Source organism: Dermatophagoides farinae, chromosome 3, assembly GCF_024713945.1.
Source record: "Dermatophagoides farinae isolate YC_2012a chromosome 3, ASM2471394v1, whole genome shotgun sequence".
In the NCBI taxonomy this organism is placed as follows: domain Eukaryota; kingdom Metazoa; phylum Arthropoda; class Arachnida; order Sarcoptiformes; family Pyroglyphidae; genus Dermatophagoides; species Dermatophagoides farinae.
In genome coordinates this window covers 4862993-4888320 of record NC_134679.1, presented here as the reverse complement: position 1 = coordinate 4888320, position 25328 = coordinate 4862993, and the positions used below count along the sequence as shown (strand labels likewise).

General features: G+C 33.9%; 13 protein-coding genes across 17 annotated transcripts; 4 read left to right on the top strand and 9 right to left on the bottom strand.

Annotated features, from left to right (window-relative positions):
• Window positions 1–43: 43 nt before the first annotated feature.
• Window positions 44–996, bottom strand: LOC124494937 (beta-1,4-galactosyltransferase 1). Its single transcript, XM_047058225.2, has one exon. The coding sequence runs from the start codon at window positions 994–996 to the stop codon at window positions 67–69; it is 930 nt and encodes a 309-aa protein (XP_046914181.2). The 3' UTR covers window positions 44–66.
• Window positions 997–1046: 50 nt separating this feature from the next.
• On the bottom strand, window positions 1047–3008 carry LOC124494932 (adenylyl cyclase-associated protein 2). Its single transcript, XM_047058220.2, has 5 exons — window positions 2787–3008; window positions 2482–2711; window positions 1602–2417; window positions 1392–1535; window positions 1047–1326 (listed from the first exon to the last, which is right to left on the bottom strand). Exons 1-5 carry the CDS (start codon window positions 2788–2790, stop codon window positions 1249–1251), a joined length of 1272 nt encoding a protein of 423 aa, XP_046914176.2. The 5' UTR covers window positions 2791–3008; the 3' UTR covers window positions 1047–1248.
• Window positions 3009–3175: 167 nt separating this feature from the next.
• Window positions 3176–3858, bottom strand: LOC124494939 (uncharacterized). The gene is made up of 2 exons (XM_047058227.2): window positions 3544–3858; window positions 3176–3485 (listed from the first exon to the last, which is right to left on the bottom strand). Exons 1-2 carry the CDS (start codon window positions 3747–3749, stop codon window positions 3308–3310), a joined length of 384 nt encoding a protein of 127 aa, XP_046914183.1. The 5' UTR covers window positions 3750–3858; the 3' UTR covers window positions 3176–3307.
• Window positions 3859–3868: 10 nt separating this feature from the next.
• Window positions 3869–5281, top strand: spict (magnesium transporter spict). The gene is made up of 3 exons (XM_047058222.2): window positions 3869–4159; window positions 4225–4565; window positions 4635–5281. The coding sequence occupies exons 1-3, from the start codon at window positions 3982–3984 to the stop codon at window positions 5163–5165; spliced, it is 1050 nt and encodes a 349-aa protein (XP_046914178.1). The 5' UTR covers window positions 3869–3981; the 3' UTR covers window positions 5166–5281.
• On the bottom strand, window positions 5219–5811 carry LOC124494938 (uncharacterized). Its single transcript, XM_047058226.2, has 2 exons — window positions 5611–5811; window positions 5219–5553 (listed from the first exon to the last, which is right to left on the bottom strand). Exons 1-2 carry the CDS (start codon window positions 5753–5755, stop codon window positions 5300–5302), a joined length of 399 nt encoding a protein of 132 aa, XP_046914182.1. The 5' UTR covers window positions 5756–5811; the 3' UTR covers window positions 5219–5299.
• Window positions 5812–5869: 58 nt separating this feature from the next.
• thoc6 (THO complex subunit 6) lies at window positions 5870–7097 on the bottom strand. The gene has a single exon (XM_047058221.2). The coding sequence runs from the start codon at window positions 7075–7077 to the stop codon at window positions 5968–5970; it is 1110 nt and encodes a 369-aa protein (XP_046914177.1). The 5' UTR covers window positions 7078–7097; the 3' UTR covers window positions 5870–5967.
• A 149-nt stretch (window positions 7098–7246) lies between these two features.
• AsnRS (asparagine--tRNA ligase) lies at window positions 7247–9479 on the top strand. The gene is made up of 3 exons (XM_047058217.2): window positions 7247–7441; window positions 7495–8879; window positions 8948–9479. Exons 1-3 carry the CDS (start codon window positions 7411–7413, stop codon window positions 9209–9211), a joined length of 1680 nt encoding a protein of 559 aa, XP_046914173.2. The 5' UTR covers window positions 7247–7410; the 3' UTR covers window positions 9212–9479.
• LOC124494929 (uncharacterized) lies at window positions 9350–12494 on the bottom strand. The gene is made up of 2 exons (XM_075729110.1): window positions 12079–12494; window positions 9350–12008 (listed from the first exon to the last, which is right to left on the bottom strand). The coding sequence occupies exon 2, from the start codon at window positions 11989–11991 to the stop codon at window positions 10273–10275; it is 1719 nt and encodes a 572-aa protein (XP_075585225.1). The 5' UTR covers window positions 11992–12008; window positions 12079–12494; the 3' UTR covers window positions 9350–10272.
• Window positions 12495–13479: 985 nt separating this feature from the next.
• On the top strand, window positions 13480–19090 carry LOC124494982 (uncharacterized). Of its 5 annotated transcripts, XR_012832101.1 has the most exons (9): window positions 13480–14061; window positions 14189–14246; window positions 14883–15450; window positions 15511–15602; window positions 15686–15816; window positions 15893–16563; window positions 16632–18357; window positions 18413–18692; window positions 18802–19090. XR_012832101.1 is itself a non-coding variant. In XM_075729108.1 (7 exons), the coding sequence occupies exons 3-7, from the start codon at window positions 15076–15078 to the stop codon at window positions 18021–18023; spliced, it is 2661 nt and encodes an 886-aa protein (XP_075585223.1). In that variant the 5' UTR covers window positions 13480–14061; window positions 14189–14246; window positions 14883–15075; the 3' UTR covers window positions 18024–19090. The 5 variants fall into 5 exon arrangements, 1 of the variants encoding a protein (XP_075585223.1); XR_012832102.1 differs by lacking the exon at window positions 14189–14246 and having other exon boundaries at window positions 13768–14061; XR_012832104.1 differs by lacking the exons at window positions 13480–14061; window positions 14189–14246 and adding an exon at window positions 14452–14780.
• On the bottom strand, window positions 18884–21105 carry LOC124494983 (putative D-lactate dehydrogenase, mitochondrial). The gene is made up of 5 exons (XM_047058286.2): window positions 20765–21105; window positions 20589–20704; window positions 19975–20524; window positions 19356–19915; window positions 18884–19293 (listed from the first exon to the last, which is right to left on the bottom strand). Exons 1-5 carry the CDS (start codon window positions 20894–20896, stop codon window positions 19119–19121), a joined length of 1533 nt encoding a protein of 510 aa, XP_046914242.1. The 5' UTR covers window positions 20897–21105; the 3' UTR covers window positions 18884–19118.
• Window positions 21106–21209: 104 nt separating this feature from the next.
• Sou (required for meiotic nuclear division 5 protein souji) lies at window positions 21210–22822 on the bottom strand. The gene is made up of 3 exons (XM_047058287.2): window positions 22556–22822; window positions 22142–22489; window positions 21210–22080 (listed from the first exon to the last, which is right to left on the bottom strand). Exons 1-3 carry the CDS (start codon window positions 22698–22700, stop codon window positions 21386–21388), a joined length of 1188 nt encoding a protein of 395 aa, XP_046914243.1. The 5' UTR covers window positions 22701–22822; the 3' UTR covers window positions 21210–21385.
• Window positions 22823–22873: 51 nt separating this feature from the next.
• Window positions 22874–24064, bottom strand: LOC124494985 (trypsin-3). The gene is made up of 3 exons (XM_075729109.1): window positions 23576–24064; window positions 23331–23514; window positions 22874–23273 (listed from the first exon to the last, which is right to left on the bottom strand). The coding sequence occupies exons 1-3, from the start codon at window positions 23963–23965 to the stop codon at window positions 22951–22953; spliced, it is 897 nt and encodes a 298-aa protein (XP_075585224.1). The 5' UTR covers window positions 23966–24064; the 3' UTR covers window positions 22874–22950.
• A 214-nt stretch (window positions 24065–24278) lies between these two features.
• Window positions 24279–24924, top strand: LOC124494986 (mitochondrial import inner membrane translocase subunit Tim9). The gene has a single exon (XM_047058289.2). The coding sequence runs from the start codon at window positions 24431–24433 to the stop codon at window positions 24680–24682; it is 252 nt and encodes an 83-aa protein (XP_046914245.1). The 5' UTR covers window positions 24279–24430; the 3' UTR covers window positions 24683–24924.
• Window positions 24925–25328: the final 404 nt, after the last annotated feature.

The window sequence follows — 25328 nt, the reverse complement described above, 5'->3', positions numbered from 1 at the left end:
TTTCGAAAATTCAAATTGGCGGTTTTTTATTTATATATCATTTATTTAATTTAAATATACACATGTTCAGAATTCGACAGGTATAACAACATAAAGCGAATGTTCGACTATTGGACGCAGAATATAATCAAGATTAATCAGGCCGTCATTGACTGATGTTTGAGCACTTTCTTTAATTAAACGAAATCTATTTGGATTCGGATCATTGTAATTATCTTTAGGATGTGGAAGTTTTATATAGCGGGCAATTTCCGATGGAAAACGCTGTATTCGATATCCTTTACGTACTAATCGAGATCGCATTTCATCATCTTCGCCACCCCATCCAAAGAATTGATTAGAAAATCCGTTCACATCATATACGATTGATGTTTCGATCGCACAGGCACCACCGAATAGTTCTTCATAGAAATAAGCGAATTGAACAATATTTGATGACATGTGTCGCGGCTGATCAGAACACAAGTATAGATTACGTAGATCCAATGGTAATAGCTCCACATCATGGAATATGAAACAATCGAAACTATTAAAACGGATGGCTTCATTGAAACCGACGTTGAGTAATTTTGCACGATTAAATTGCTTATGATCGCGTTGTTCGACGATAAACAATTGATATTGAACTTGATTTTGACCAGTAAGAAATTTATGAATATTGTGAACAAAAATTTGTAATTGATCACTACGATTTCGATATGGTACAACAATGGCCACATTTTGTAATGCATGACATCCGCGTGGTTTATATCGGCCACCAGACTCAATCATTGTTAGCAAACTATCGTTTTTAATTGCTTGTAACTCTAATAATGGTTCGAAATTAACATCTGATAAATTACTATCGGTTTGACAATATGAAAATGTATTCGACAGATTGGTTGGGATCAAAACATTAGAAAATGGAATCATTTTTCGTAATTCAACCATTCGAAATGATAATTGACATGCTAGTGTAGTAATTTCAATCCATATGATCAGTACGAACCAATTCATTTTAATTTTATTCGGTTTCAAGCAAAATTTTTTTTTTGACAAAACCACGATTTTTATAGTAAATAATTAATTTTATTTTAGCAAATAATCAAATTAAGATTAGAAAATCTGGTTGATCAGAATAATTGTTATTGATACCGTTTGTTTATAGTGACATAAAATACATCATGGATTTCATTTGTTAAATACTCTCATAATTGGTCCCATGTTTGATTGTTTTGAAAAAAATAAGATAAAAACATTCGTTTATATTCATCCATCCAATGCTTCCGTTTTAAATCTATTGCCAGTCCATACAGATTTAAATTGTTCAGGCAATGGATGTTCGACCTGGTAGAAAGCAAAAAAGTTTTTGTTTTATCATCAAATTTAAAAAGTTATAATAAAAAACTTACATAATCGCCAGAAGCATTCAGAATTGAAATGTTAATTTCCGAACTCTTCGATGTAACAATTTCACATTGAAGCGATTCATTTGATAGGTATACTTCGATACCGTCGGTTTTATCAATTGTAATGGTAGGCACCACTCCATTCACCTATGCAATGTCAGAAAGATAATTGTAATTTTATTGCATTGAATAGAAAAATTTAAATTTACATACCTGAGCTTGTGCCCGCTGACAATTAATAAATTCAAGTACGGACAGAACATTATCGAAAATTATGGAAAATTTTCGACATTCATTCACAGTGATTAAATTGACTTTGCCTTTGACGGTCAAAACAGATTCATTACAATTATAAATGTTGATCGATTGTGTCATATTTGTATCATCGATGACAAGATCACGTCGGCCAAAATAATTTTCTACAGTCCATTTTTTGCCTTCCAATGATAGCTTTGGACATAATTTTCGTATGTTTTTCCCGCAGGTTGGTTGACCTATTGAGTCTGATTTTCGGTCCGGTACCAATGATGACTGTCGTAATGAGCTATTTTTATGTGTCTGCTGTTCGGAAGTCACTTTTCGAAGACCTTTGGTAATGTCAGTCCCTTTGTTGATCGATGCAAACAATGCTGCACGTTGGTCATTTGGATTACCACTGGCTGAATTGGTGGAATTATCGTTGAAAAAATCGGCCGATGGTGGAGGCGGTGGTGGTGGTGGTCCATTTGCTCCATTTAATGCATTTCCTTTGGCATTCCACACCAAACCGGTGGTATGATTACGGCGAACATATTGTTGTAGTTGACCAAGAAATTCAATCCATAATTTGGCCCATTGAACGATTTGAGCATTTTTGTCTTTATATGCAATCAACACTTTGTTGGTGTAGAATTGTGCCGAATCGGACATTTCTTTGATGTAGGGAGCCGGTGTTGGAACTACCGATACCCAACCTAAAGCGGCAATACCTTCGGCGATTGATGATAAAAGATTGAAATGTTCATCCTTTCGATTCTTGTCTCGAATTGACTTTTTAATGAAATGGAAACATAATTTGGATATGAATATCAAAGAATCATTCCTAAATTCTTACAATAATCTGTGTGATTAGATCCGAGGTTGGTCGAAGCAATTCTAATAACTTGGAATCGGCAGGTTTTTGCGATTGTGATGCTAAACGTAAAAAATCCAATTGAGCATCCAATGCTTTACGAACCAATGTGCATTGTTCTTTAACCAGGCCACCAATTTCATTGCTAATGGCCAGAAATTTATCCAAAGGATTGGTCAATAAGTCTTGAAATTCTGCAACGGAATTTGAAACTATTGTCATAAATAAATTATCATATAAATTATCATTATTAATAACATATAAACGATGATTCATTAAACACTTACACATTGTAATTTTGAGTCTTGAATATTACCGAGATATATAAATGCTTAAAAACGATAAACACCAAAATGCAAATCAAAATCGAATAAATTTGCGATTAAAATTGGGTGAATGGAAACAAAGAAGACACAATAAAAGGGAAATAAAAATTGAACGTCAACTTTAATTGTCTATATATTTCAATGGAAACCGACAACAACGGGTGGGGCATTTAACAATATCCCTCTATATCACTCGCGATCAATCAAGTTGCTGCCCCCTTTATTGTTATTTTTGGTTTCATTCAAACATTTCCCGGGAAGATTCCGAGTAAAATTTAATCACGTGATTGTATTGATTAATTAATCACATTGACATTGATTTACATTGACAATTATTTAAATTTTAAATTAATTTTTTTTTCATTTATTCATCATTATATAATCAATTGTTATTCAAGTGAAATATGTTGAAAAAATATAGTTACAAAAATTTTGTTTTCAACAACAAATAGAAAGGCTATGAACCAAATCACACTGTTATATCATTTGTCAATATCCATTTGGCTCTTTGAAGTCGTCGGCTGAATATAGGAACCCATTCCAGCAGCTTGTTCTGATTCCCTATGACTATAAGCGGGTATTCGTAATTCTTTCACCCTTTGCTTATGTTGTTTGCTTCGTTTATGTTCATTCAATACGGATTGATCGATGAAAAAACGACTATGAAAATTTTACAAATTAAGATGGACAAATTGAAAATTGATAAAATGAAACTTACTCGCATTCTATACAGAAAATTTTCCCTTGAGCCGGTAAATTATCAACCATTTCGAATGGTCGTTTTTGTTCTGGATCTACAATATTTCGTCGAATTTCTTCAAGAATTTGATCCGTATCTTTTTTATAATGTTTAGTTTTCAAGCATCGTTTACCGATGCTTCGATTTGGGGCACAATTGCCTTTTTTTCTTGAGTATCTAGTCATTGATTTTGTCAGTGAAAAATATAACAAAAAATTATCACAAAAAAATCTGTTCTCAAAATTTAGTCCAAAACAAAAATGCACGTGGAACAATTTGGAATTTAATCAATTTGGTTTGATTCATAGAATACGTATTCGAATGAGAATTTGTCTGTGATTGTTATTTCGATGTGGGATTTCCAAAATGTTCAAATATTCGAATGAAACGTAATCACATTTGGATTCTATTCATACCATGTTGACATCATTTTTAATAGGTGTTTTACTGGCCATTATATCTTGTCTATTTATTGGTGTTAGTTTTATATTGAAAAAAGTTGGACTCATTCGCTTATCTAATCGTGGTCTACGTGCCGGCCGTGGTGGTTATGGCTATCTAACGGATTGGGTCTGGTGGATGGGTCTTATATTCAGTATGTATCTTTTTAGCATTTTAGTAACCTATGAAAATTCTATCATTCTAAATTCTAAATTTTAGTGGGCATTGGTGAATTGGCCAACTTTACTGCCTATGCATTTGCACCAGCATCATTAGTTACACCGTTAGGAGCTTTAAGCGTACTGGTTAGTTCCCTATTGGCCCATAAATACCTGAAAGAAAATCTCAACATTTTTTCCAAAATTGGCTGTTCATTAGCCATAATCGGATCGACTGTGATCGTATTACATGCACCTAAAGAAGGCAAAGTTGATACGTTGGATGACATTTCGTTGATGCTTGCACGATCAGCATTCCTGCTATATCTAAGTTTTGTGATCATATCGTCGATTATATTGGTTGTTCTGTACGCACCACGGTATGGTAATTCCAATGTTCTGGTAGGTCTTCAATAAAAGAGTTGCCCATAAAATCACTATTTAATTGATCATTTCTTGTTTGCTGATTAGGTATACATTCTGATTTGTTCATTGATTGGTTCATTGTCTGTGATTTCTTGTAAAGGATTTGGCATCGGCCTACGACAAACATTCAGTGGACAAAATCAATTAATCAATCCATTATTTTGGGTATTGTTACTATCGTTATTTATAACCGTCTCAATACAAATGAATTATCTAAACAAAGCCTTGGACATATTTGATACATCGATTGTCACACCTGTCTATTATGTATTGTTCACATCATTTGTATTGATTGCATCGGCAATAATGTTTCGTGAATGGACATCGATGACGATCGAAAATATAGTTGGTAATTTATGCGGATTCGCTACGACCATCATTGGCGTTTTTCTACTCAACGCATTCAAAGAACTCAATATCAACATGGACAATCTAAAAAATCAATTATTGAATAATCGATTAAATTCCACCTCTCATATGTCAGAAATAGTTGTCAATGATCCATTATTGCCTGATATTCGACGTTCCGTACAGCCAGGTCTCATTACTTGGACCATGGATGATGATGAATGTTGAATGTTTATGCATTTTAAATTGTAAATTATTATTTGTTTAGTCATTATACATCGTTTTTTTTATTTGAATGTTAACTTTTTTTATTTATCTGAATAAATAAATTGCCATCAAGTCAACAACTTGCAACAATGATATCATCCACAACCACCGCCTCCACATGGACCACAAGGCCTTTTTCTAACTGGTCGATAGTAAGAATTTGCCGAATTCATCAATGGGAAAAAATCACGAAGTGAAGTGGTTTCCTTATCGCTACTATTTCCATCATCAGAATTTTTTTGTGTTTCAGTTTTTTCCAATTTTTTTTGCTCTTCTTGCTCTTTGATCATTTGACTGTAAGTTTCTTGTTGTTTAAAACGTGCAGCTTTCAATTTGGCCATCATCAGTTCTTGATTGGAACGAAAAAAAAATTAGATATTAATCGGAATAAAATGATTCATTTTACCATTTTCATCAATATTTTGATATCGATTTAATTGACGATAACGTTTATAAATAAAATATACAACAGTAAATATGGCCACCACAATGGCAGCAGTTATCTTGTTCAATTCAAAATTGAACAATTGGCCTGATTCGAACCATGACATGATTATTTCGATGTTGAAACTCAATTTTATTCGATAACCAAATTTGGCATTTAATAATTTGCGCAACGAAATCTTTCTGAAAAAATATTCTTTCCAAAAACGATAGTACGGAAATTTTTTAAAATAATACTTGAGTTTATTGAAAAAATAATTTTAAAAAAGAATTAAAATAAATTAAATTAAATGAATATAAAATGGACAAAAAATACATGTTAAGAGACATAAAGTTTCCAATCAATAAATTTGGCATTTTTACAGACTTCAATCTGATAGCTATCACCAGAAAATGAATAGAGATCATAATCAAATTTATCATAATGATGATAGCCGATAGAATAGATGGTATTGATCGATGAATCAATGTGTTGAGGATTCATAGGATCATTCAACTGCCAAATAATAACTTGATTGGCCGTTCCTGCAGCCATTACTTTAGAATTATCGGCAATAAATCGAGTAGAATAAACTACGCCTGGTGTGTCGATAATATGAGCACATTTGGCAGAACGTAGATGCCATAATGAAAGTTTCGGACCACCGCCACATACAATCCATTCGTTATTATCGGTAACATCAATAGAACCGATCCATTTGCCATATTGGGTGCGTCGTAATTCTGGATTCCGAAATGGTTCTAGCGATATAATCGGTTTATTAGATGATCGATAATCCCAGCCTAAAATTCGGCCATCTTCGCCACATGAATACAGCAGTGGACTAGCGGAATCATGGTTTGAACATTTTAAACTATGAATGTAATCATTATGCTCTGAAAATTTAGCCGTTTGTTGTTGTGTTTCACAATCGAACGTATAGATATTTGCATCTTCACAGCCAGCCACAATTCTATTTTCACCAGCCATAGTTATCGCATTAATCATGGTTGAATCGCTTGGTAGCTTTATCATCCATTCTTGCTCACATTCATCAAGATTCTGCATCGACAAACGATACGTTTTCAGCCGCCCAACACCACCAACAATAAATCTATACTGTGAATCTGAATGGAATGTTTTCATTTTATTTGCTGTTTGCATCGAATGTAGACATGTTATACGTTCCATAGGAAACACATTAATCGGTCGTCGTCGATTTTGATGCGACAAAAAATTCGAAACTAAATCATCACCATTATTATTTGGTATTAATTCAACAACATCGCGATGAAATTCTTTTAGACATTTTTCTACTGAAAAAACGGCTAATTGTCGATTTTTAATAGCAGCCAGCAAAAAACGACCATCATTAGTGATTATCTGCGATAAAACGGTTGTGTAATATGAACGAAGATGATCGATATATTTATTATTATCAACTTCCATTTTTGTTTAAATAGATTGATAACTAAAAAAAAAAATGCAATTTCTCAAAATGAAATGAAATTTTTATTAAAAAAAGCATGAGTGCTTTATTTTTGTCCACAGATGACATCACGAGTTTTTTCAATATTAAGAGCTGCACTAAAAGCAAGCAAAACTACAATAATTGTGCACATTCAGTATAACATTCCGAGCGTGTGACACACCGCAACCAGACCAAATATTGCAATATATTACATCAGCATTTTATCTATAAAAAATTGTTTATTTTCCCTTAAAAGTTAACAGCAACAGTTCATTTAAGTCCATTGCTAAAAGTGAAAAAGAATCGACAAAATGGCCAACGAAGAAATACACACTCAAATGGGTTAGTATTTTTTTTATAAGATAATTGAATAAAATTTTAATGAAAAATTTTAGCTGCTATTTATATTAGTGAATCCGGTGATGATACTGTCGGTGATGGATCACAAACAAAACCATTAAAAACATTGCTTGAAGCTATGCGTCGAGCAAAAACCGAACCATTTCCACCATTCTATGCTGATTCTGTTCCTGATGATAATGAAAAAACAGAACAAAAAGAGAAATGGACATTGGTCAGTCAATCACAGATTAAAAAAATCAAAAAAATCTGGATAAGAGATCAGTACAAAAATAAAGATAAAAACGAGAAAAAAGAATGTGATGATCAGGAACGACAAAAAAGACTGGAAGAATCGAAAGGCATACATATCGAACAGGACACGTCATTGCCGGTTGCTGAACGTATCAAAATTAAAGCGGTTAAATCGATGCAAGATAAACGGGTACAGATATACGGTTGGGTACATCGACTTCGTCGACAAGGTAAATCATTAATGTTCATCATTCTTCGTGATGGATCTGGATTTCTCCAATGTGTCCTTTCCGATCTGCTTTGTCAAACATATGATGCACTCGTATTGCAAACCGAATCATCTGTTGCTGTTTATGGAACTCTACTTGCATGCGATAAAGCTATCGGTGGTATTGAATTAAAATGCGATTATTGGGAATTGATTGGTAACGCACCACCGGGTGGTATCGATCATGTTTTGAATGAAGAATCTCAGGTAGATGTTCAACTTGATCAACGGCATTTGATGCTTCGAGGTGAAAATCTTTCCAAAATAATGGCTTTTCGGGCTATACTGTTACGTGCATTCCGTGATCATTATGAATCACGTGATCATGCTGAAATCACACCTCCCACTATGGTTCAATCACAAGTAGAAGGTGGTTCCACTTTGTTCAAATTTGATTATTTCGGTGAAGAAGCTTTTCTAACACAGTCATCACAACTGTATTTGGAAACCGTACTATCATCGTTAGGTGATGCATATTGTATTGCTCAATCATATCGAGCCGAAGCTTCACGTACACGACGTCATCTTTCCGAATACACTCATGTCGAAGCCGAACGTGTATTTATCACGTTCGATGATCTACTCAATTCGATAGAAGATTTGATTGTCGACGTTATCGAACGTGTTATGGCCAATCCAACTGGTAAAGAGTTGCTTCTATTTTTCAATCCTGATTTTAAACCGCCGAAAAAACCATTCAAACGAATGAATTATTCCGATGCAATCGAATATCTAAAAGCTAACGATATACGTAAAGATGATGGTACATTCTATGAATTTGGTGAAGATATACCCGAAATGCCTGAACGTCGTATGACCGATAAAATTAATGAACCAATAATGTTGTGTCGATTTCCGGCACAAATTAAATCATTCTATATGCCACGTTGTAAGGAGGATAATCGTCTTACAGAATCTGTAAGTAAACTATTCTGACAGATGAAAAATTTATTTAAATTCTTTTTTTTTACTTCTCTCACACACAGGTTGATGTTTTATTACCCGGTGTCGGTGAAATTGTTGGTGGATCTATGAGGATCTGGAACTATGATGAATTGATCCAGGGATTTAAACGGGAACAGATTAATCCTGAAAAATATTATTGGTACACTGATCAACGTTTGTTTGGTACAGCACCACACGGTGGTTATGGTCTTGGTCTTGAACGTTTCATAACTTATCTTTTGAATCGTTACCATATTCGTGATGCTACACTTTATCCACGATATATTTCACGTTGTACGCCTTGAACATTGTGTCATTCATGGCAAAAAAAAAAAATGGATAAAACAAATTGGAACCAATATTCGGATACTTAATTGTGAAATGTGGAAACTCTTTTATTTTTTTTTGCTGAAATATTAATATTGATTTAAAAGCACAACAGAACAGAAACGAATATTATATCTTTATTTTTCTTTCTTTCTAAAACAAAAATAACCAATTTTCTAGGTTATCATTTCTTTTCTCATTCATTTATTCGCCTATAAATTTTGGAATAAAAATTTTTTACTTTTAGTTCAATGTTTCATTATATTTCCGGTATTGATTGACAGTTGTGTGACATAAAAATTGTTGTGTGTTTGTATACATTTTTTTTTGTATTTGAGAAAAAAATAAAAAAATAGAATTTTGTCACATCCATGACAGGTAGTAGTTGATTACCCACACATGTGTATGATGTGCAAACAATTATAGAGATGATAGATATTTTATGCCAATCACAAAAACAATCATCGTATATTGTGTATAACACACACGCACCTGCATATTTTAATATCATTTTCCGGAAATAGAATCAGATGGTATTGTGTGATTTATGATATTTTAAGTAATAGGCGAGCTATTTATAAACAAAATTGGTAATTGTAAAAGACTGATCTGAGCTGAAGATGTTGTTATGTGTTTATGAATGAAAAATGAGAAACTTGAGATGGTTGTAATTGAAAAGATTTTTTTTTCGGTAAAAATTAATTTTATCTTCGGTATTGTGGTTATTAAGAAAAAAAAAACATTTTAAGTAGATCATTGAGGAGAACATGCAAAAATTAAAATCATAATCAGCAACCAGAAGAGGAAAAGAAAGAACCAAAGTTCAAAAAAAGAGAATCGATCAAAAATAAACAAAATAAAAATTGAAAAAAAAAATAAAAAAGAGAATATTAGATCAATGTTTGGTCAAAAGTAGAAATAAGCGAGATCAACAAACAAAAAAAAAGTGAGAAATAAAGAAACGGAATTAATAATGATAAGAAATATATAACGTAATCACGATTTTGATGGCGATGCTACAATCAAAAATCGAAACATTTCAAACATGTAATGAGCTAATTTTTCTCATTACATGATCGATATCACAATTATTACTATCGTTATTATTGTTGCTATGATTATTGGTAGTATCGGTAGGATGAGCTTCATTTGTAACAATAGTCGTGGATGATGATAATCGTTCATCGCCACCGATTATATTGATCTGATTTGATGATATACTTGTCATTTTCATCATCAATGGATTGAGCGATTGGTAGGGATGATCCGGATTTAATTGTTGTGGTTGTTGTTGTTGAGAGAAAAATGGACATGCTAATATATCGTATGTCTTTGGTTGAGTTTCGGTGGTAGTAGTGTTCGATGATGGATCACAAGGTATCGGATTAAAAGATGAATAATGGATCATACCGCTATGACTGTTAGCCATTGTTGTCGGCTGATGGATAGATGTCATCAATGATGATAACATGACATTTTCCATGTTTAAACCGCTAATGGGAACAGCTGGCGCAACTGGCTGAGCAGTACCAGCTGATGTTGCTGTACATAGATTCGGACAACAGAATAATGTTTGAAGATCATCCAACGATTTGGATCGAACCAATTGTGGCGTAACGGTAACATCACCCCCGATTGGCTGTTGTTGTGGCTGCTGAGGAGACGATGAATCGGTATCGATTAGAATTGAAGCTCCTACTTCCTCTTCTTCTTCTTCATTCATTGAATCAGAAAAATTCGAATCTAAATAGCGGCTATTTTTACTTGGTGATGATGGATTTGATTTAATCACTGGCGTTGGTTTCGAAACGGAAGTCGATGCGGCAGCTGCCATGGCTGCCATAGTCGCCCATATACATCGTCGATCTCTATGATGACAATTATAATGGCCAGCTATTTGATGGCAAGACGAAGAATTTTTCATCGACGATCGAGAATTAGGTCTAGAAGGAGGTGTTGGCGAAATCATCATCAATGATGATGACAGCAGCGATTCTATATCATTGTTATTGTTATTATTCTTCAAATGCAGCTGCAATGAATATCGACGTACAGCGTTTGTCGTTAAAGCTGTTGTTGGTTTACCATAATTATATGGCTTATAACAATGAATAAATTTATTCTTGAATGAAGATTTTCGAAGAATTTTTGGATAATCACAAATGCTGCTATTGTTGGTATCGATCGTCGTTGATGTTGCTGGTATGGGCGAATCACATGATGATAATGATTGTTGATCACATGATTCGGATAATGAAGATAATGTAGCCGAAAACGATGACGAAAATGATGATGCAAACGATGTCGAATTGACATTGTTTGATGATGATGATGACGATGAATAAATATTGGCCGAAGATATGCCCGATGATGTTGACGTCGATGACGATAAAGATGATGACGACGAAGAATTCGATGCTGTACGTCGTAATCGATTGACAAGACTACTGTTATTGTTATTATTTTTTCGACTAAACCATTGTTGTCGTAATACATGATGACGATGATTTAGGTGACCAAGATGATGATGAAGATGATTATGGTAAGAAGGCATAGTATCCCTCATTGATGTTGTCGATTCATCAAATGAATCATCTTCATATGTTGAATCAGTACGTGTTAGTTTTCGCATGGATGTTGGTGGTGTTTGGTGGTCCCATAATTTCATCGAATTCGAATGCGTTTCAATTAATGATTGAAGCGAGGGAGGAGGGGGCGATGATTTCGAATTGACATTGGAATTGTTGTTCATCATCATTCAGATGAAACTTTGAACTAACATCAACAATTTAAAATTACAAAAACCAAAATTGAAATGAAATTCTATTGAAAATCAAAGACATACCGGAAATTGCCGGAAAAATATTTTTTCGCTAGATTTGTCGATATGGCTTATTGTTCGTTCAAAACAAAATATTTTGTTCACTCGTTGGGTTTGGTAATTTATATTAATTCGTCACCTATTTACAAAAAAAGTTTAAATCATCCAATATAGGAATAACATTCGGTCCAAAATTATGGATCACTTTGTGTGTGTATGCGTCAATGCCGAAATTCTGTGTGTGTTTATGGCAGTTGACATTTAACGATCGACAAACACACACTCACCAACAATAAAAAAAACAACAACAACAACAACTTGAGCGCCACTGCTGCTGCCGTTTGAACAGACATAAATACAATGATGATGATTGATACAGTGTCATTTCAATTAACGATGATAATGTAAATTTTTTTTTTCGTAATCTCATACAATCTTGATGGCTAATTTATGGCTAAACCTCACACATTCAATCTGAATGATTTATGGCCAAACATCACTTATGGCCTTCTGTGGGCTAGAATCTAGGCTGACCATCGTTAATCAAAGTAACACTGTATTTTGACGATTACAACGCCACCGGGTGTTCATGTCAAAATGATTGTCCTTTATTGCCATGGCACATGTAGGAGGGGGGATTCCTCTTGTGGTATTTTAAGTATTCACAAGATTCTTCATGTGTACATACTGCCAGCTTTTTTTTCTCTGCTATTGATTATGATTCTGACATTTAATTTTACAATACACGACGCCTTGCCGCCTACGCACATGCTCATGTCAAGTGTGCTTATTATTAAATTTATCGAATCGATTGAAAACAGGGATATCAACTCATTTTATTGAAAAGAATATAAGAATTTCCGCTTTAATCTTTGTCCGGTTATCCATGGTGATACATAAACATAAACACACACACACACACACGTGTGTATGGACTGAGAGACTAGCTGGAAAATCACTTAAAGTAAGCTGTGGTTATAAGAAAAATAATATCTGAAGAATTTGTTTTTTTTTTGAATGTTAATCTATCCTTCGTCATAGATTATTGTCAAAGTTATTCTAACAATTCTCTGACAATGCATTCATTCGAATATGAAATCGATAAATCGTTTATTAAATCAAGGTTTTTTTTCTGAAATCTGTAATTTGATTATTGAAAACGAATTATAAACGAAAGAATCTTAATCATTTGCTGGAAACAAATAAATAGAATCATTTATATTACTAATCCAGCATTCAACAATCAAATCGAAAACCAGATCATTTAAATAACGAGAAAAAAAACATGAATCGTTTTCTGTACATGAAACAACAGTAATTGGAATCGAATTTTAAAAAATTCTCATAATAATTAAACGAGAGCCATCTATCGACCAGAATCTAGATCTAGAATTGTTAAGATGTAAATATATGCTCAAATAATAAATGAATGATGATGATGATGATTAGAAGAAGCAGCACGCGCCCAGAATACGCGCGTGAATGAAGAGATACAAAATACCACCCCCTATATATTTCAAATACAATACAATTATCACAACCAATGGCCTAACCTGGACTCATTGTATCAGCGACGACCCTGTATATATGCACACACATATACATTCTTTCTCACATTATCATTTATCATTTAGCCTGTCTGTCTGTCTGTCTGTCCAACCAATTCGTTCGTCCAGCTACCCTGTTTTTCTCATTTTTTTTTGTTTTGTTTTGTATATTGAGTCGTGTGTTTGTTTCTGTGCGTGTCTTTTTTTTTGTGTGTATGTGTGTGTGTGTGTTCGATGCATGGATCGAAGTTCGAATCATTCATCGATTTATTTGTCCATCATACAATTAATAATCATTTAGAAATTTAAATCAAACAAGCAACATAATGATATAGAAGATATAGATTTATAGCATTTTTTACATCCATCCATTCATTTGTTACAAATAATTGTTCACGAATTCGATTCTGTCCGTCCATTCGTTTGTTTTTGATACGTAAAAGAATCTAAGCTGCCATTTGTATGTATCTGTTTTTCTATTTATTTTTATTTTGTATTTACTTAAGTTTACAAATTTTTAAAAATTATATTTATTTGAACAAAATCAAAATTTTCTTTTCCTCACATATATTCATTATTATTGATAGTTGGCATCTTTTTCCTGAATTTCGGATTTTTGATTCATTTTTTTTTATTCCATCGCTGGTAAGTCATTTGCTATCCAATCTTGTGAAAGTGTCTGTGAAAGAGTTTGGTGTCAATTTTTTTTTCATTGACATCTTTGATCTCTGAATTATATTATCATTTGTTGTTGTTGTTTTTTTTCAACGACGACCTAGACCCGTTATATTTTCAAGTAAATTTTTTTTTATCATCATCTTGTTGTTATGTCAATCCTGTTTTCATTTGAGACGTCGTCGTAGTCGTCGCGAGCGAAATCTTGGCTAAAGCTCATGGTTGTATATATATATAGCTAGCGAACTCTATAAAATGATGATGATTGTGATTCTCTCTTGCTTCGATTGTAGTTCACATACATGCACAAACACATACAGTGAGATATATTGAAATATATAAACTTAATCTTCAAGATTCTGGTATACATAGATACTCATATCGCGGTTATACATGATAGCATGGGTTCACCGGAAAGCCATAGCCAACAAATATATGAAAAACAGTGAAATTCCTATACCCAAAGTCGTCTGATCATTGTCGCCTTACTCATTCTATGTCTATGTAGATATTAGAATTTTCTTTATAAGTTGTTGAATAAAAAATTCTTTTAATTTTTGTCATCGATTCATGTCTTTTTTCTCTATTTTTTGTTTTTCAAATTAGATTTTTCAACTTTTGTTTTTGTCCAATCCATTCTTTCAACCAAAATAATGGCTGTAGCATTATCCGCTTGGTCAAAAATTGCAGCACTGTAGCCGAGAATATTTGATAGTCAAAAGTGAAGAATTTTGTTTCCATAATTGCATTTGAAATTTCGCTCTCCATTTAGCATACAAAGAAAAAAATCGTATTTAAAATGGCATCCACTATTGATGGTGATGGTGGATGTGAAGTAGTATCTGAAACTACTGTTTTAAATGAACAATCAAAAACTAAAATGACCATTGAATCATTGGCAACAAATATTGATAGTAAATTGAATCTAAATGATCATATAAGCGATTCGACTATATCATCATCACAATGTCCCAATGATGAAATTACTACGATCAAAAACGAATCACAATCTTCGACATTGTCATCGTCATCATCATCAGCTCAAACAAGCTCAAATACAACAAGTAATGTAACGGCTAACCAAAACAATCATCACCATAACAATACAAATAATGTGCCCAAGTTTGGCACACCGGTTCCTAATCGCGTTTTCGTCGGTGGTATACCTGATGATGTAAGTATTGTATATCCGATTATTTTTGGCTATAATTCTATTCTCTTCTGAATAAAAAAGGCTACTGACAATGATGTACGGCAGTTGTTTGCTCAATATGGTAATATTAAATTGGTAAAAATAATCACCGATCGTGCTGGCATCTCCAAAGGGTATGTGACATATTTTATAATAACCAAATGATGATGACATCTCATCGTTTGTTTTGTTCACACACATCTGCATTTATGAACAGTTATGGTTTCGTTACATTCGAACGTGCAGAAGATGCACAGAAAGTGATCAAAGAAGCCGAAAATTTGATCATCAAAAATCGTAAGCTAAACGTTTCGACAGCTGTGATGAAGAGGCAAGATTTTCCATTCGGTATGTAACAAATTACTAATATATGATGATGATTTGTCATAACAGATTTTTATTTTCTATTTTTCTTTGTAAAAAGAACCAAGAATGATGCCGACTACTGGAATGTTGTTCTATCCACAGATTTCTACTTTTGCCAATCCTGTTACGGCTTCAGCCGCATCAGGCTACAATCATCATCATCAATATTATAGTGAAAATTACCCCTATCCATTGATTGAAGGATTACCCTTTGCCATGCCACTGGCCACGATGAATGGACATTTTATTCCTGGATTACCTCCAGCCGGAAATGCCTGTGCTCCTCTCTTGACATCGCCAGTATCTGCTGCGGCTTCCCAATACATTGCAGCTCAACAACCGCCACCGACAGCTTCAACTCAAGCCTATTCTCCAGTCAATCCATATCCATCAACGGGTCCATCTGCGGCCACACATTACATTTATTCAGCCAATCCATCGGCCAATTCATCGTCCATTGCGATTGCAGGATATGGTGGATCACAGCAATCAACACATGTGTTGACGGCAGCAGGAACTGGATCGAATGCTGCTATGAACGTATCTCCTGTCTTTCCACCGCTTCCATCGCAGACAACACCATATCCATCTAATGTCACTGCCACAAATAGTACTACACCCAATGTTGGAAATAATGGTCTATCAGGTTATCAGCAATTAAATGGCATTACTTCCACTAGTGGACATCCAGCTGGTAATTCAGCACCAATATCGTCATCATCATCTCAGGTCTCTTTCAGTGTATGATAAAGTTTGTTTTTTTAATATTCATCATGCATTATATATTCTAACTACAGATGAACGTGGGCAGTAATCAATCACAGCAACAGCAATACTTGGCATATTCAAATTCTATACCCGATTCAATGGTGGCCAATTCGAACTCTCCGAATAATAATACTGGTATGGTGATTATGGCCGGTGGCGGCCATCCATCGCATCATCAGCCATCATACACAACATATCCATCATCGACCAATCCATCTTCATTGAAAATGGATGGATTAGTTGATATGACATTGGTATCGCCCTCGATGGATACGACGAATTCCACTTTGGTTCCTCATCCAATGGGCTCTCATTATGCCAGCCATATGCCGAATGCTCATCATTACATGCAATCGCAGCAACCACCACCACAACCAGGGGCTCATTACATGCATATGGCAAGTATCGGCGGTATTGAACTACATCACATGTGGTCATCTTCGGCAACAACGCCCACCACTTCATCTCTTGGCCATCACCAGAATAGTACTACTAATGTGCCTAATGGTCAACCTCCTCCACAGAAACTACCAGTAGCAGGAAATTTTGCCGTTGTTCAACCGCAAACAACAACATCAGTTATGAATGGCCAGAAATCAAATCAACCATTAATAACGTCTACAACGGGACATAGATCACAATATCATGGTCATTATGCAAATAAACGATCATCACCACCTGTATCGCAATCGACATCTTCATCGAATCGTTCATCATATCCGGCTACTAGCAACAATATTCATTATAATCAATCGATGATAACCAAAGATAAGATGACTGTTCATAGTAATCGCCATTCAAATCCAAATTCATCCTCTTCGTACAACCATAACAGTCATTCTAGTTCTTACAACAACAATAGTAGCAATGCTAGTCATCATCATCATAAGAAAATGTACCATAATAATGGCCATCATACATGGAATTCGAATACACGAATTCCATCGAACAAAGTATTGAATGGTCATGGTCATAATCGTGGCCATAATTATCATGATACTATGGCTATGACAGATATGGCTAAATCATCATCATCATACAGTGGTGGTGGTGGTCATCATTATCCACCCTCAAACACCCATAAACCATCATCAGTTATGTTTTCCAATAATCACAATCGAACGGGTAATGGACATTATCAATATCCGTCGAGTGCAATAAAAACAAATCATGTGGTACAATCATCATCATCTACTTCCTCGTCGTTGCAACAGCAGCCACAAGCCTATGTTACGAAAACGATCAATGGTGTTCAGATTTATGCATTGGCCAATAACACCAATACAACCTCTTTAGATGCTCAATCACAACCATCACCAACAGTAGCAGCACCCGGAAATGGTGTCTCAAATGGTGGCATTTTGACATCGCCTCCATCATCATCATCATCATCATCATCACCGTACAAGACATCATCATGACCCAGTATATGAGAAAACTACGACCGACGATCTCATCCCTAAATCGGAATTTAAACATTCCACGCCCAATCAGGAAATGACAACCACGTGGATCACCACCATTATACAATTTGTCATTGTTAAATCCTCTTTACAGTTTTCGTTTCGTTTTTCTCCTTTTTGTTGTTTCATTTTATTATTATGTTCTGTTCCCGTTTCATTTCATATGATTATCCCGAATTCATCTTATTTCTCTCCTTAACGTTCTCTCTTTCTGTTCAACACACACACACACCCTAGTCACATTCATACTAAATAGGCACACAGGTCCATAATCTACTGCTACTATATTCAGGTATTTATCTCAGTTTTTTATTTTTATTTCATCATCATCCTTTGTTGATTGATAGATCATAGTATTTTTCAAAATTCATTCATGGTCCCGAAAGTGGTCGAAATTCTAAAAAAAAATTCAACAAACAAACACAAAGATACGATTTTTGTTTCTACTTAAAAAACCAGTATAACAAACACGCCCAAAACCCGAAATCAAGATCGATTATAAATGTGTGCCTTTTTCGTCGTTCATAACAATTTTTGTTAAATAATTTCCATCTGGGTCGATATCGATAGTTTCGATAATTATTTACTCGTCACAGAAAAAATACCTGAACATACACACAAACACAGGTTTGCTTTCGTTTTTGATAAAATCTTATTTCATTTGTTTAGAGGAGAAGTGGATTCACTATTATCACACTACTACTCCATTTTTTTTGTTTCGTTTTGTTAATCGTAGAATCAATGGCTGGCTGGATAATTTTTCGTAACCTGTTGTCAATTGTGATAACCGAACAGACATATACACACAACACACCCAGTCAAACTATATCTTTTGTTTATTGCCAAAAGATGGGAAAACTTGGATCAACACAAAATATAACAAGATAAAATTTAACATTTACACAGAAAACAATAGCAGTAAGAAGAAATCAAATGAATGAAAAACAAACAAACACACACACACACACACATAAGACAGAATATTCTGGGAGAATTTTGAGAATAAAATAATTAAAATTTTAAAATGATTGCTAATGTTTATATCATATAAAGCTATGGTATGATCAAAACTTTTCCCGGATTGAATAGGTTTTTTGGATCAATAGTTTGCTTAATTTTTTTCATCACTTCCAATGAAACAGTATCGTATTCTTTTTGCAGGAATTTAATCTTACCACGGCCAATACCATGTTCACCGGTACAGGTACCCCCCAAACGTATCGCTTCTCTGTATAGAAAAAAGGTTTAATTAATTCGTTCATTTTTTTCATCTAAATTTATTCGACTTACTCGGCAATCATTTCGCTGATCATAAAAACAGTGCCAGTTTCAACACTATCATTTGGATCATAGGTAATGACAGAATGAAAATTACCATCTCCAACATGACCAAATGATGATCCATTAATTTTGTATTTATCTAGATATTGACGCATTTTGAGTATAATTTCTGGTAACTTGGATATTGGTACACAAACATCTGTGATCAATGCTCGGATATTTGGCCTGGTATCGAAATTACGGCATGCATAGTAAAGATCATGTCGTGCTTTCCATAGATGAGATCGCTCTTCCATTATGTTTGAATGTTGAAAATCAAGAGCACCATTATCCAAAACAATTTCTTTGACCAATTCAACCATCGAATCAATAATAGTTTGATTTCCAGCGATTTCCATATACAACGATGGCTTTACCAATAAATCACCTTTGCTGTATTGATTTGAAGCACGAATCGAATGACTATCCACGTATTCTATTCGTGATAAGGGTATGCCATTCTGCAGTAATAAAACTACAGTGTTGATCGCCGCTTCATTGTCTTGGAATGGACAAACACATAAATAAGTCTAATCAGAAAAATACAAACAATCAATAAAATAAATATTTCTTTTATTTTTAAACTCACCGTTTCTGGAATCGGATATAGACGTAAAGTTAATTGAGTTACCGTACCAAGAATGCCTTCACTGCCGATGAATAATTCGGTTAAATTAAAACCAGCAGCCGATTTGCGACTTCGAGCTTTGATGCCAGCTGCTTTCATAACTTCACCGGTAGGCAATACAACTTCCATGTTGAGTACATTTTCTTTCATCGTACCATAGCGAACAGCATTCGTACCAGAAGCATTGGTGGCTGACATTCCACCTAAACTGGCTGATGCACCGGGATCTATGGGAAAAAATAGCCCGGTATCCGATAGATATTGATTCAATTCTCGCCATGTCACACCAGCTTCGACAGTACAATCAAAATCTTCGACATTCACTTCGATTATTTGATTCATCTTATTGGTTGCCAAACAAACACCTCCTTTTAGAGCGTTCACACCACCTTCCAAACCGGTACCGGTTCCAAACAATGTGATTGCCACATTTGAATCGTAACATAATCGAGATATACGGCTTACATGATCGGTATTCAATGGCCAAATGACAAAATCAGCCAGAACAGGACTTGACAAAATTCAATTATTGATGATTAGGATTCAATTCATTTGATAGAAAATTTAAAACATACTTGAAATGACTTTCATCACGTCCATATTGTTCCCGTACAGCTTCAGCTTTGCTTACATTATCCATACCGACAATATCACAAAGCTGATCATAAAGGAGACGATTATCAGTCACATTCTATGATTTAAATTAGAGAATTATTTACAATGAATTAATTTCTTAAAGACCAACACATACATTGTTAATGGTTGTGGTATGAAAACAACTAGATGTCCGTGCAATATAATTGTCAGTCCTTTGAAGTTTGATGTCATTTCGTACGAGTTTATGGAACAATTTTGGAGCTAAATTAAGTGAATGACGTAGCATTATTACCTTTTTTTCGGCTTTTGAAAGATTTTGAATTTTTTGGCAAATTTATAAACTGATGATAATTTATCGATATATTAAGATTAGAGAATAAAATCTTTCGTGACTAGATTGTAGTCTTTATTCAATTTTCCTTTTCATTTTAATGCATTCTATAGTATATTGGGTAGATAGATAGATTTTTGCTGTATATACAATATTATATTAATAGCGGATTACATAACGGTAATTTGTTTTGATTTGCAACATCGCCATCATGCGACATTGAATGCAAACTTAAAATATAATAAATGAGAATAGAATTTGTACTTGCAAGTTATTTGCGATTTATTTCAAGATGAATGTATTGAATTTAATAAAATTTCTAACTAAATTTCCAAATGAAAGAATGGTCATCATTTTCAGTGAATAGAATTCGAATTTTGTATTTACAACAATGAAGCAGTTACATCGATTTCTATGTGTGTGAGTGTGTGTATATGAATTAAACTAGAAATAAATGAGACGGGCATCAGCCGGATTTTGTTCGGCTGGACAATACGGGCATTTAAGTTTAGATCCATTGGATAGTTTGTTCAATGCATCACGTGATATAACATGACCACATTGTAGTCGCATCGGGGGATTTGAATCACAACTTTGTTGTCGAAGTATTGGGCAGGCAAATATTGAATGATAATGACATTTCCGTGTGACATCGATTTCGATGGGTAATTCATCACGAGAACTCCAAACATCATTTACGTTTCTTTGTTGAATAGCCTGTTTAATATTGATCAATGCGGGTAATGCAATACAGCCAGCATTAAATGTAACCGATAATGGAGAATCGACCGATACTTCCAAAAGAGAACATGCTTCTTTTGTGAACATGTGACATATTTCCACCCAATTATTTGGGTCCAACAGATATTGATAAGGAGATTTCTCAATACCCGATCGTAGATACATCAATGAACCCATCAGCGCTTTAATTTCTGCCTGGTATCTTTGAGCGAACGGTGTAAAATGTGATCGTGAATAGGTAATCAATTTCCATTGGTTTTCGATGCCACCGCGCAATAATTCAATGAACTGCAACCGATGAAGTTTGAATTCAAAATCGCTATTACTTTTCACAAGTTGATCGCGATGCGTTTGAGCCCATTCCAAAGCTGGTTGCAAATTGCGATTTCTCAATGCATCTAATAGAATCAAGAATTCTAACATTTAAAGTCTAGTTTAAGAAATGTAAAAAAAACAAACCTAGTATTTTGTTCATTTTAATATAGGGAATCTTATCATTCGTATCAATATCAAGCTTTGATTCTTGTATCAATTTTTCAGCAATATCCGAACGGCCTTGCCGTAAGAAATGTTCGACAATTACTTTGTTGAGAATTTCATTATTTTTCCCTTGATCAAATAGAGATTCATTGCCAACGCAAACATAGTCAGAAATGAAATTTTTATCTATTGCTTTGCCAATCCGTGATACGGATGAATGTATATCTCGATGTTCGGTCGAGAATTGACTTATTGTATTGCGAGTCTTTTTGATTACATTATCAAGCAAAAGTTGACATTGAATATCAGTCAATGGACAATCGGGAGCTAAAAGTAAAACAATAGAATAACCATAAATGGACGACTATTCGAACATGTACTAAAATAACTTACAAGTCAATATGCTTAAATCTCGTTGATAGCTTTCAATCTGTTGTATCAATTCTGATAAATTTTTATCGCCATGATCTTTAAGACTTTTGAATTTATGTAAAACTTTTTCAGTTTCTTTTTCAACATTTTCGATGGCACTAGCCATTGTGTTTTGTTATTCTATATTAGAAAGAAGAATAATAGTGAAGAATACAACGTCTTAATATTTAAACAACAAAAATTATGACTGACTGAGCAAGATGATCATATGATGAGTTGACACAAACAACAATAAAAAAAAACAAAAACAATTCGTTCATAGACATCAGGACACTGGAATTAATTCAATTTTTTTTTATTCAAACTTTTTCTGTGGTGATAAAATATTAATTTAAATATATTATTGTTTAAATTGTTTAGTAAGAATTTTTACGGATCGTTTCAATGATCCAATTACGATAACCGGATACACTGGTAAAAACGGCAGCAAAATTTCTGGATACACAATCACTTATCGTCCATGAAGCAATGCCAAATTGTACCCAATCACCATTTTTGAGTCTACATTGAATCGGGCCACCAGAATCACCATTACAAACCCCTTTACCACCTCTTAGATCGCCAATGCAGATATGATTTCGAGTGATTGGCCATCCAACACCTTTCCATATTTGTTGACAAGTAGTAGAATTATGAACTGGTTGTGGTAATTTCTGCAAAACGTCCGTAACGACACGACCTGTAATCGAGTTAAATGAAAAAATTAATGGCCAGGAAAAAGCGTGCACATTTTTACCTTTATTACCGCGTCCCCATCCAGTTGCAACGCATTCATAATTATTTTTGGCTACATCTGTCTCTTTGGCAAGACAGATCGTTTTCAAGTGTCGTTCTCGGCTAAAATCGATTGGTTTTTCTAGTCTCAATAATGCAATATCGTATAGCTGATTATTTCGGTCATATTTCTTGTGTATGATAATCTTTTTTTCAAAAGAGGTGAAATAAAACATTAATTGATCAAGCTATCACAAAATAATTTACCTTATCGACTTTTAACAAACGTTCGGTCGAATCTTTTTTACGTAGGTCATGTTCGCCTAATTTGATTTGCCATGAATATGGATAACTATTTCGGCTGAAACAATGTGCAGCACAAAGAATCCATCGATTAGTGATCAACGTTGCACCACAAACATGTGAATTGAGGTAACGGACCTGCAACGATGCCTGATAAGGAAATTCCATTGGTTTAGCATCTTCTCCACCATAAATTCGCTTCAAATCGATAGCAAAATCTGAATTACAAATACGAAGTTTACTTGGATCTGATCGTACTGACGATTGTCCTGGCTGAACCAATTCCAAACCAGAACAATTGATAGTGATGAATTGTCCAAGTGCCAAGCACAGGAAAATGATTAAGAATTTCATTGCGATTGATCACAAGATTGTTGGATAATGATCATAGCTTGAAAGGGATATGATTTCACCGTTTCATTACTGTACCATATTTATAGTGGGCCAACAACAGCATGTTTCAAATCTTCTGAAAACAAGGCAAACATGATAATTGTCCATCTATGAATACGACATCCCGGAAACAAATGCTCATCATCATCAAGGTTTTTCAAGTGGATGAATTAACCAAATGACAAGATCCATTATAGATGGGCTTAATTTACAACATGATTTTTCAAATAAAACCAGGTTAAATCCTGACACGGATTTCGACATCATTAATCATTAAAAAAAAATCAAGGGTTGTGGATTTCCATGAATTCGGATTCAAATTGAAAACGATACAATCGATACTTGGTTATGCAACGTGCAGTCACATGGTCTTTTTTCAGCATTGAAAACATCATCATTTGTTCCAGATAAATAGACCCGAAAAAAATGGCAACAAACTCATCCGATATTGAAATCAAAACGTTCAAAGATTTTTTTCTTAATTATAACAAATTGGCTGAAATGTGTTTCATGGACTGTATACATGATTTTACATTTCGTGAAGTATCGAAACGTGAAGAACAATGTGCAGAAAATTGTTTTGATAAATTTGTCAAATTAAACAATCGTATTAGTCAACGATTCCAGGAGATACAATTTGCTCAACATGAAAACATATCTGCTTCTGTACCGAAATAGCTATGAAAGTTATCCTGGCCTTTTTAGATCGTTTCCAAATTCATTAAGATGAGATGACCATCATTGTATCATTAACGTCTTGCCCAGTTTTGTAATAATATACAAATAATACATTTGAAAACCAATGAATGAGGTCAATGATGTTTAGTATAATCATTTTTCTTCATTATAATTGATGTACGTTATGATCAAATTTTTTTTTTTTAAATAAAAATAAAAATTAATAAAGTTGATGATAAAAATATAGATTGAATAAAAATTGTTTTAAAATATTTTCCATTTGTCTTTACATAGATGGCAGCATTTGAGTTGATAATTAACAAAAAAAAAACATTCAAATTTTCAATTCTGTCCATTCAACGATTGTTGCATAGCTTATTGTGCAATGATTAAATGATCGTTGTTCACATCATAATACTGTGTATATGTGTGTGATGGGTAGGTAAGAAAAAGTAGTCATTCGAAGCCAAAGAACTGGTTCGTCATCCAATGTCGTTTTCCAGTTTTAAATACCCAAAAATAAAAGAAGTCATCATCATCATTGTGAGGGTTAATGATTTTTATTTATTATTTTTCTTTTTGGTTTGAAAAAAAATTCCAATGATTGACGACAAATGACCATCAATTAACATGAACATTAAATGGA

What these genes read in the sequence shown, in the direction of transcription:
- LOC124494937 (XM_047058225.2), bottom strand. Translation starts at nt 996, where the DNA reads ATGAATTGGTTCGTACTGATCATATGGATTGAAATTACTACACTAGCA.
- LOC124494932 (XM_047058220.2), bottom strand. An exon ending in ATCTAATCACACAGATTATT is followed by an intron (nt 2,418 to 2,481) that starts GTAAGAATTTAG and finishes TTCATTAAAAAG; the next exon opens with TCAATTCGAGACAAGAATCG. An exon ending in GTCAGCGGGCACAAGCTCAG is followed by an intron (nt 1,536 to 1,601) that starts GTATGTAAATTT and finishes GACATTGCATAG; the next exon opens with GTGAATGGAGTGGTGCCTAC.
- LOC124494939 (XM_047058227.2), bottom strand. Translation starts at nt 3,749, where the DNA reads ATGACTAGATACTCAAGAAAAAAAGGCAATTGTGCCCCAAATCGAAGC. An exon ending in ATTTTCTGTATAGAATGCGA is followed by an intron (nt 3,486 to 3,543) that starts GTAAGTTTCATT and finishes AAATTTTCATAG; the next exon opens with TCGTTTTTTCATCGATCAAT.
- spict (XM_047058222.2), top strand. Translation starts at nt 3,982, where the DNA reads ATGTTGACATCATTTTTAATAGGTGTTTTACTGGCCATTATATCTTGT. An exon ending in GTGGATGGGTCTTATATTCA is followed by an intron (nt 4,160 to 4,224) that starts GTATGTATCTTT and finishes TCTAAATTTTAG; the next exon opens with TGGGCATTGGTGAATTGGCC. An exon ending in ATGGTAATTCCAATGTTCTG is followed by an intron (nt 4,566 to 4,634) that starts GTAGGTCTTCAA and finishes TTTGCTGATTAG; the next exon opens with GTATACATTCTGATTTGTTC.
- LOC124494938 (XM_047058226.2), bottom strand. Translation starts at nt 5,755, where the DNA reads ATGTCATGGTTCGAATCAGGCCAATTGTTCAATTTTGAATTGAACAAG. An exon ending in TCAAAATATTGATGAAAATG is followed by an intron (nt 5,554 to 5,610) that starts GTAAAATGAATC and finishes GTTCCAATCAAG; the next exon opens with AACTGATGATGGCCAAATTG.
- thoc6 (XM_047058221.2), bottom strand. Translation starts at nt 7,077, where the DNA reads ATGGAAGTTGATAATAATAAATATATCGATCATCTTCGTTCATATTAC.
- AsnRS (XM_047058217.2), top strand. Translation starts at nt 7,411, where the DNA reads ATGGCCAACGAAGAAATACACACTCAAATGG. An exon ending in AGAAATACACACTCAAATGG is followed by an intron (nt 7,442 to 7,494) that starts GTTAGTATTTTT and finishes GAAAAATTTTAG; the next exon opens with CTGCTATTTATATTAGTGAA. An exon ending in ATAATCGTCTTACAGAATCT is followed by an intron (nt 8,880 to 8,947) that starts GTAAGTAAACTA and finishes TCTCACACACAG; the next exon opens with GTTGATGTTTTATTACCCGG.
- LOC124494929 (XM_075729110.1), bottom strand. Translation starts at nt 11,991, where the DNA reads ATGATGATGAACAACAATTCCAATGTCAATTCGAAATCATCGCCCCCT.
- LOC124494982 (XM_075729108.1), top strand. Translation starts at nt 15,076, where the DNA reads ATGGCATCCACTATTGATGGTGATGGTGGATGTGAAGTAGTATCTGAA. An exon ending in TCGGTGGTATACCTGATGAT is followed by an intron (nt 15,451 to 15,510) that starts GTAAGTATTGTA and finishes TGAATAAAAAAG; the next exon opens with GCTACTGACAATGATGTACG. An exon ending in CGTGCTGGCATCTCCAAAGG is followed by an intron (nt 15,603 to 15,685) that starts GTATGTGACATA and finishes ATTTATGAACAG; the next exon opens with TTATGGTTTCGTTACATTCG.
- LOC124494983 (XM_047058286.2), bottom strand. Translation starts at nt 20,896, where the DNA reads ATGCTACGTCATTCACTTAATTTAGCTCCAAAATTGTTCCATAAACTC. An exon ending in TATATCCGATTCCAGAAACG is followed by an intron (nt 19,916 to 19,974) that starts GTGAGTTTAAAA and finishes TTTTCTGATTAG; the next exon opens with ACTTATTTATGTGTTTGTCC. An exon ending in ATCAGCGAAATGATTGCCGA is followed by an intron (nt 19,294 to 19,355) that starts GTAAGTCGAATA and finishes TTTTCTATACAG; the next exon opens with AGAAGCGATACGTTTGGGGG.
- Sou (XM_047058287.2), bottom strand. Translation starts at nt 22,700, where the DNA reads ATGGCTAGTGCCATCGAAAATGTTGAAAAAGAAACTGAAAAAGTTTTA. An exon ending in AGATTTAAGCATATTGACTT is followed by an intron (nt 22,490 to 22,555) that starts GTAAGTTATTTT and finishes TTTTACTTTTAG; the next exon opens with CTCCCGATTGTCCATTGACT. An exon ending in TAAAATGAACAAAATACTAG is followed by an intron (nt 22,081 to 22,141) that starts GTTTGTTTTTTT and finishes TGATTCTATTAG; the next exon opens with ATGCATTGAGAAATCGCAAT.
- LOC124494985 (XM_075729109.1), bottom strand. Translation starts at nt 23,965, where the DNA reads ATGAAATTCTTAATCATTTTCCTGTGCTTGGCACTTGGACAATTCATC. An exon ending in GTTTGTTAAAAGTCGATAAG is followed by an intron (nt 23,515 to 23,575) that starts GTAAATTATTTT and finishes TTTGAAAAAAAG; the next exon opens with ATTATCATACACAAGAAATA. An exon ending in ATGGGGACGCGGTAATAAAG is followed by an intron (nt 23,274 to 23,330) that starts GTAAAAATGTGC and finishes ACTCGATTACAG; the next exon opens with GTCGTGTCGTTACGGACGTT.
- LOC124494986 (XM_047058289.2), top strand. Translation starts at nt 24,431, where the DNA reads ATGGCAACAAACTCATCCGATATTGAAATCAAAACGTTCAAAGATTTT.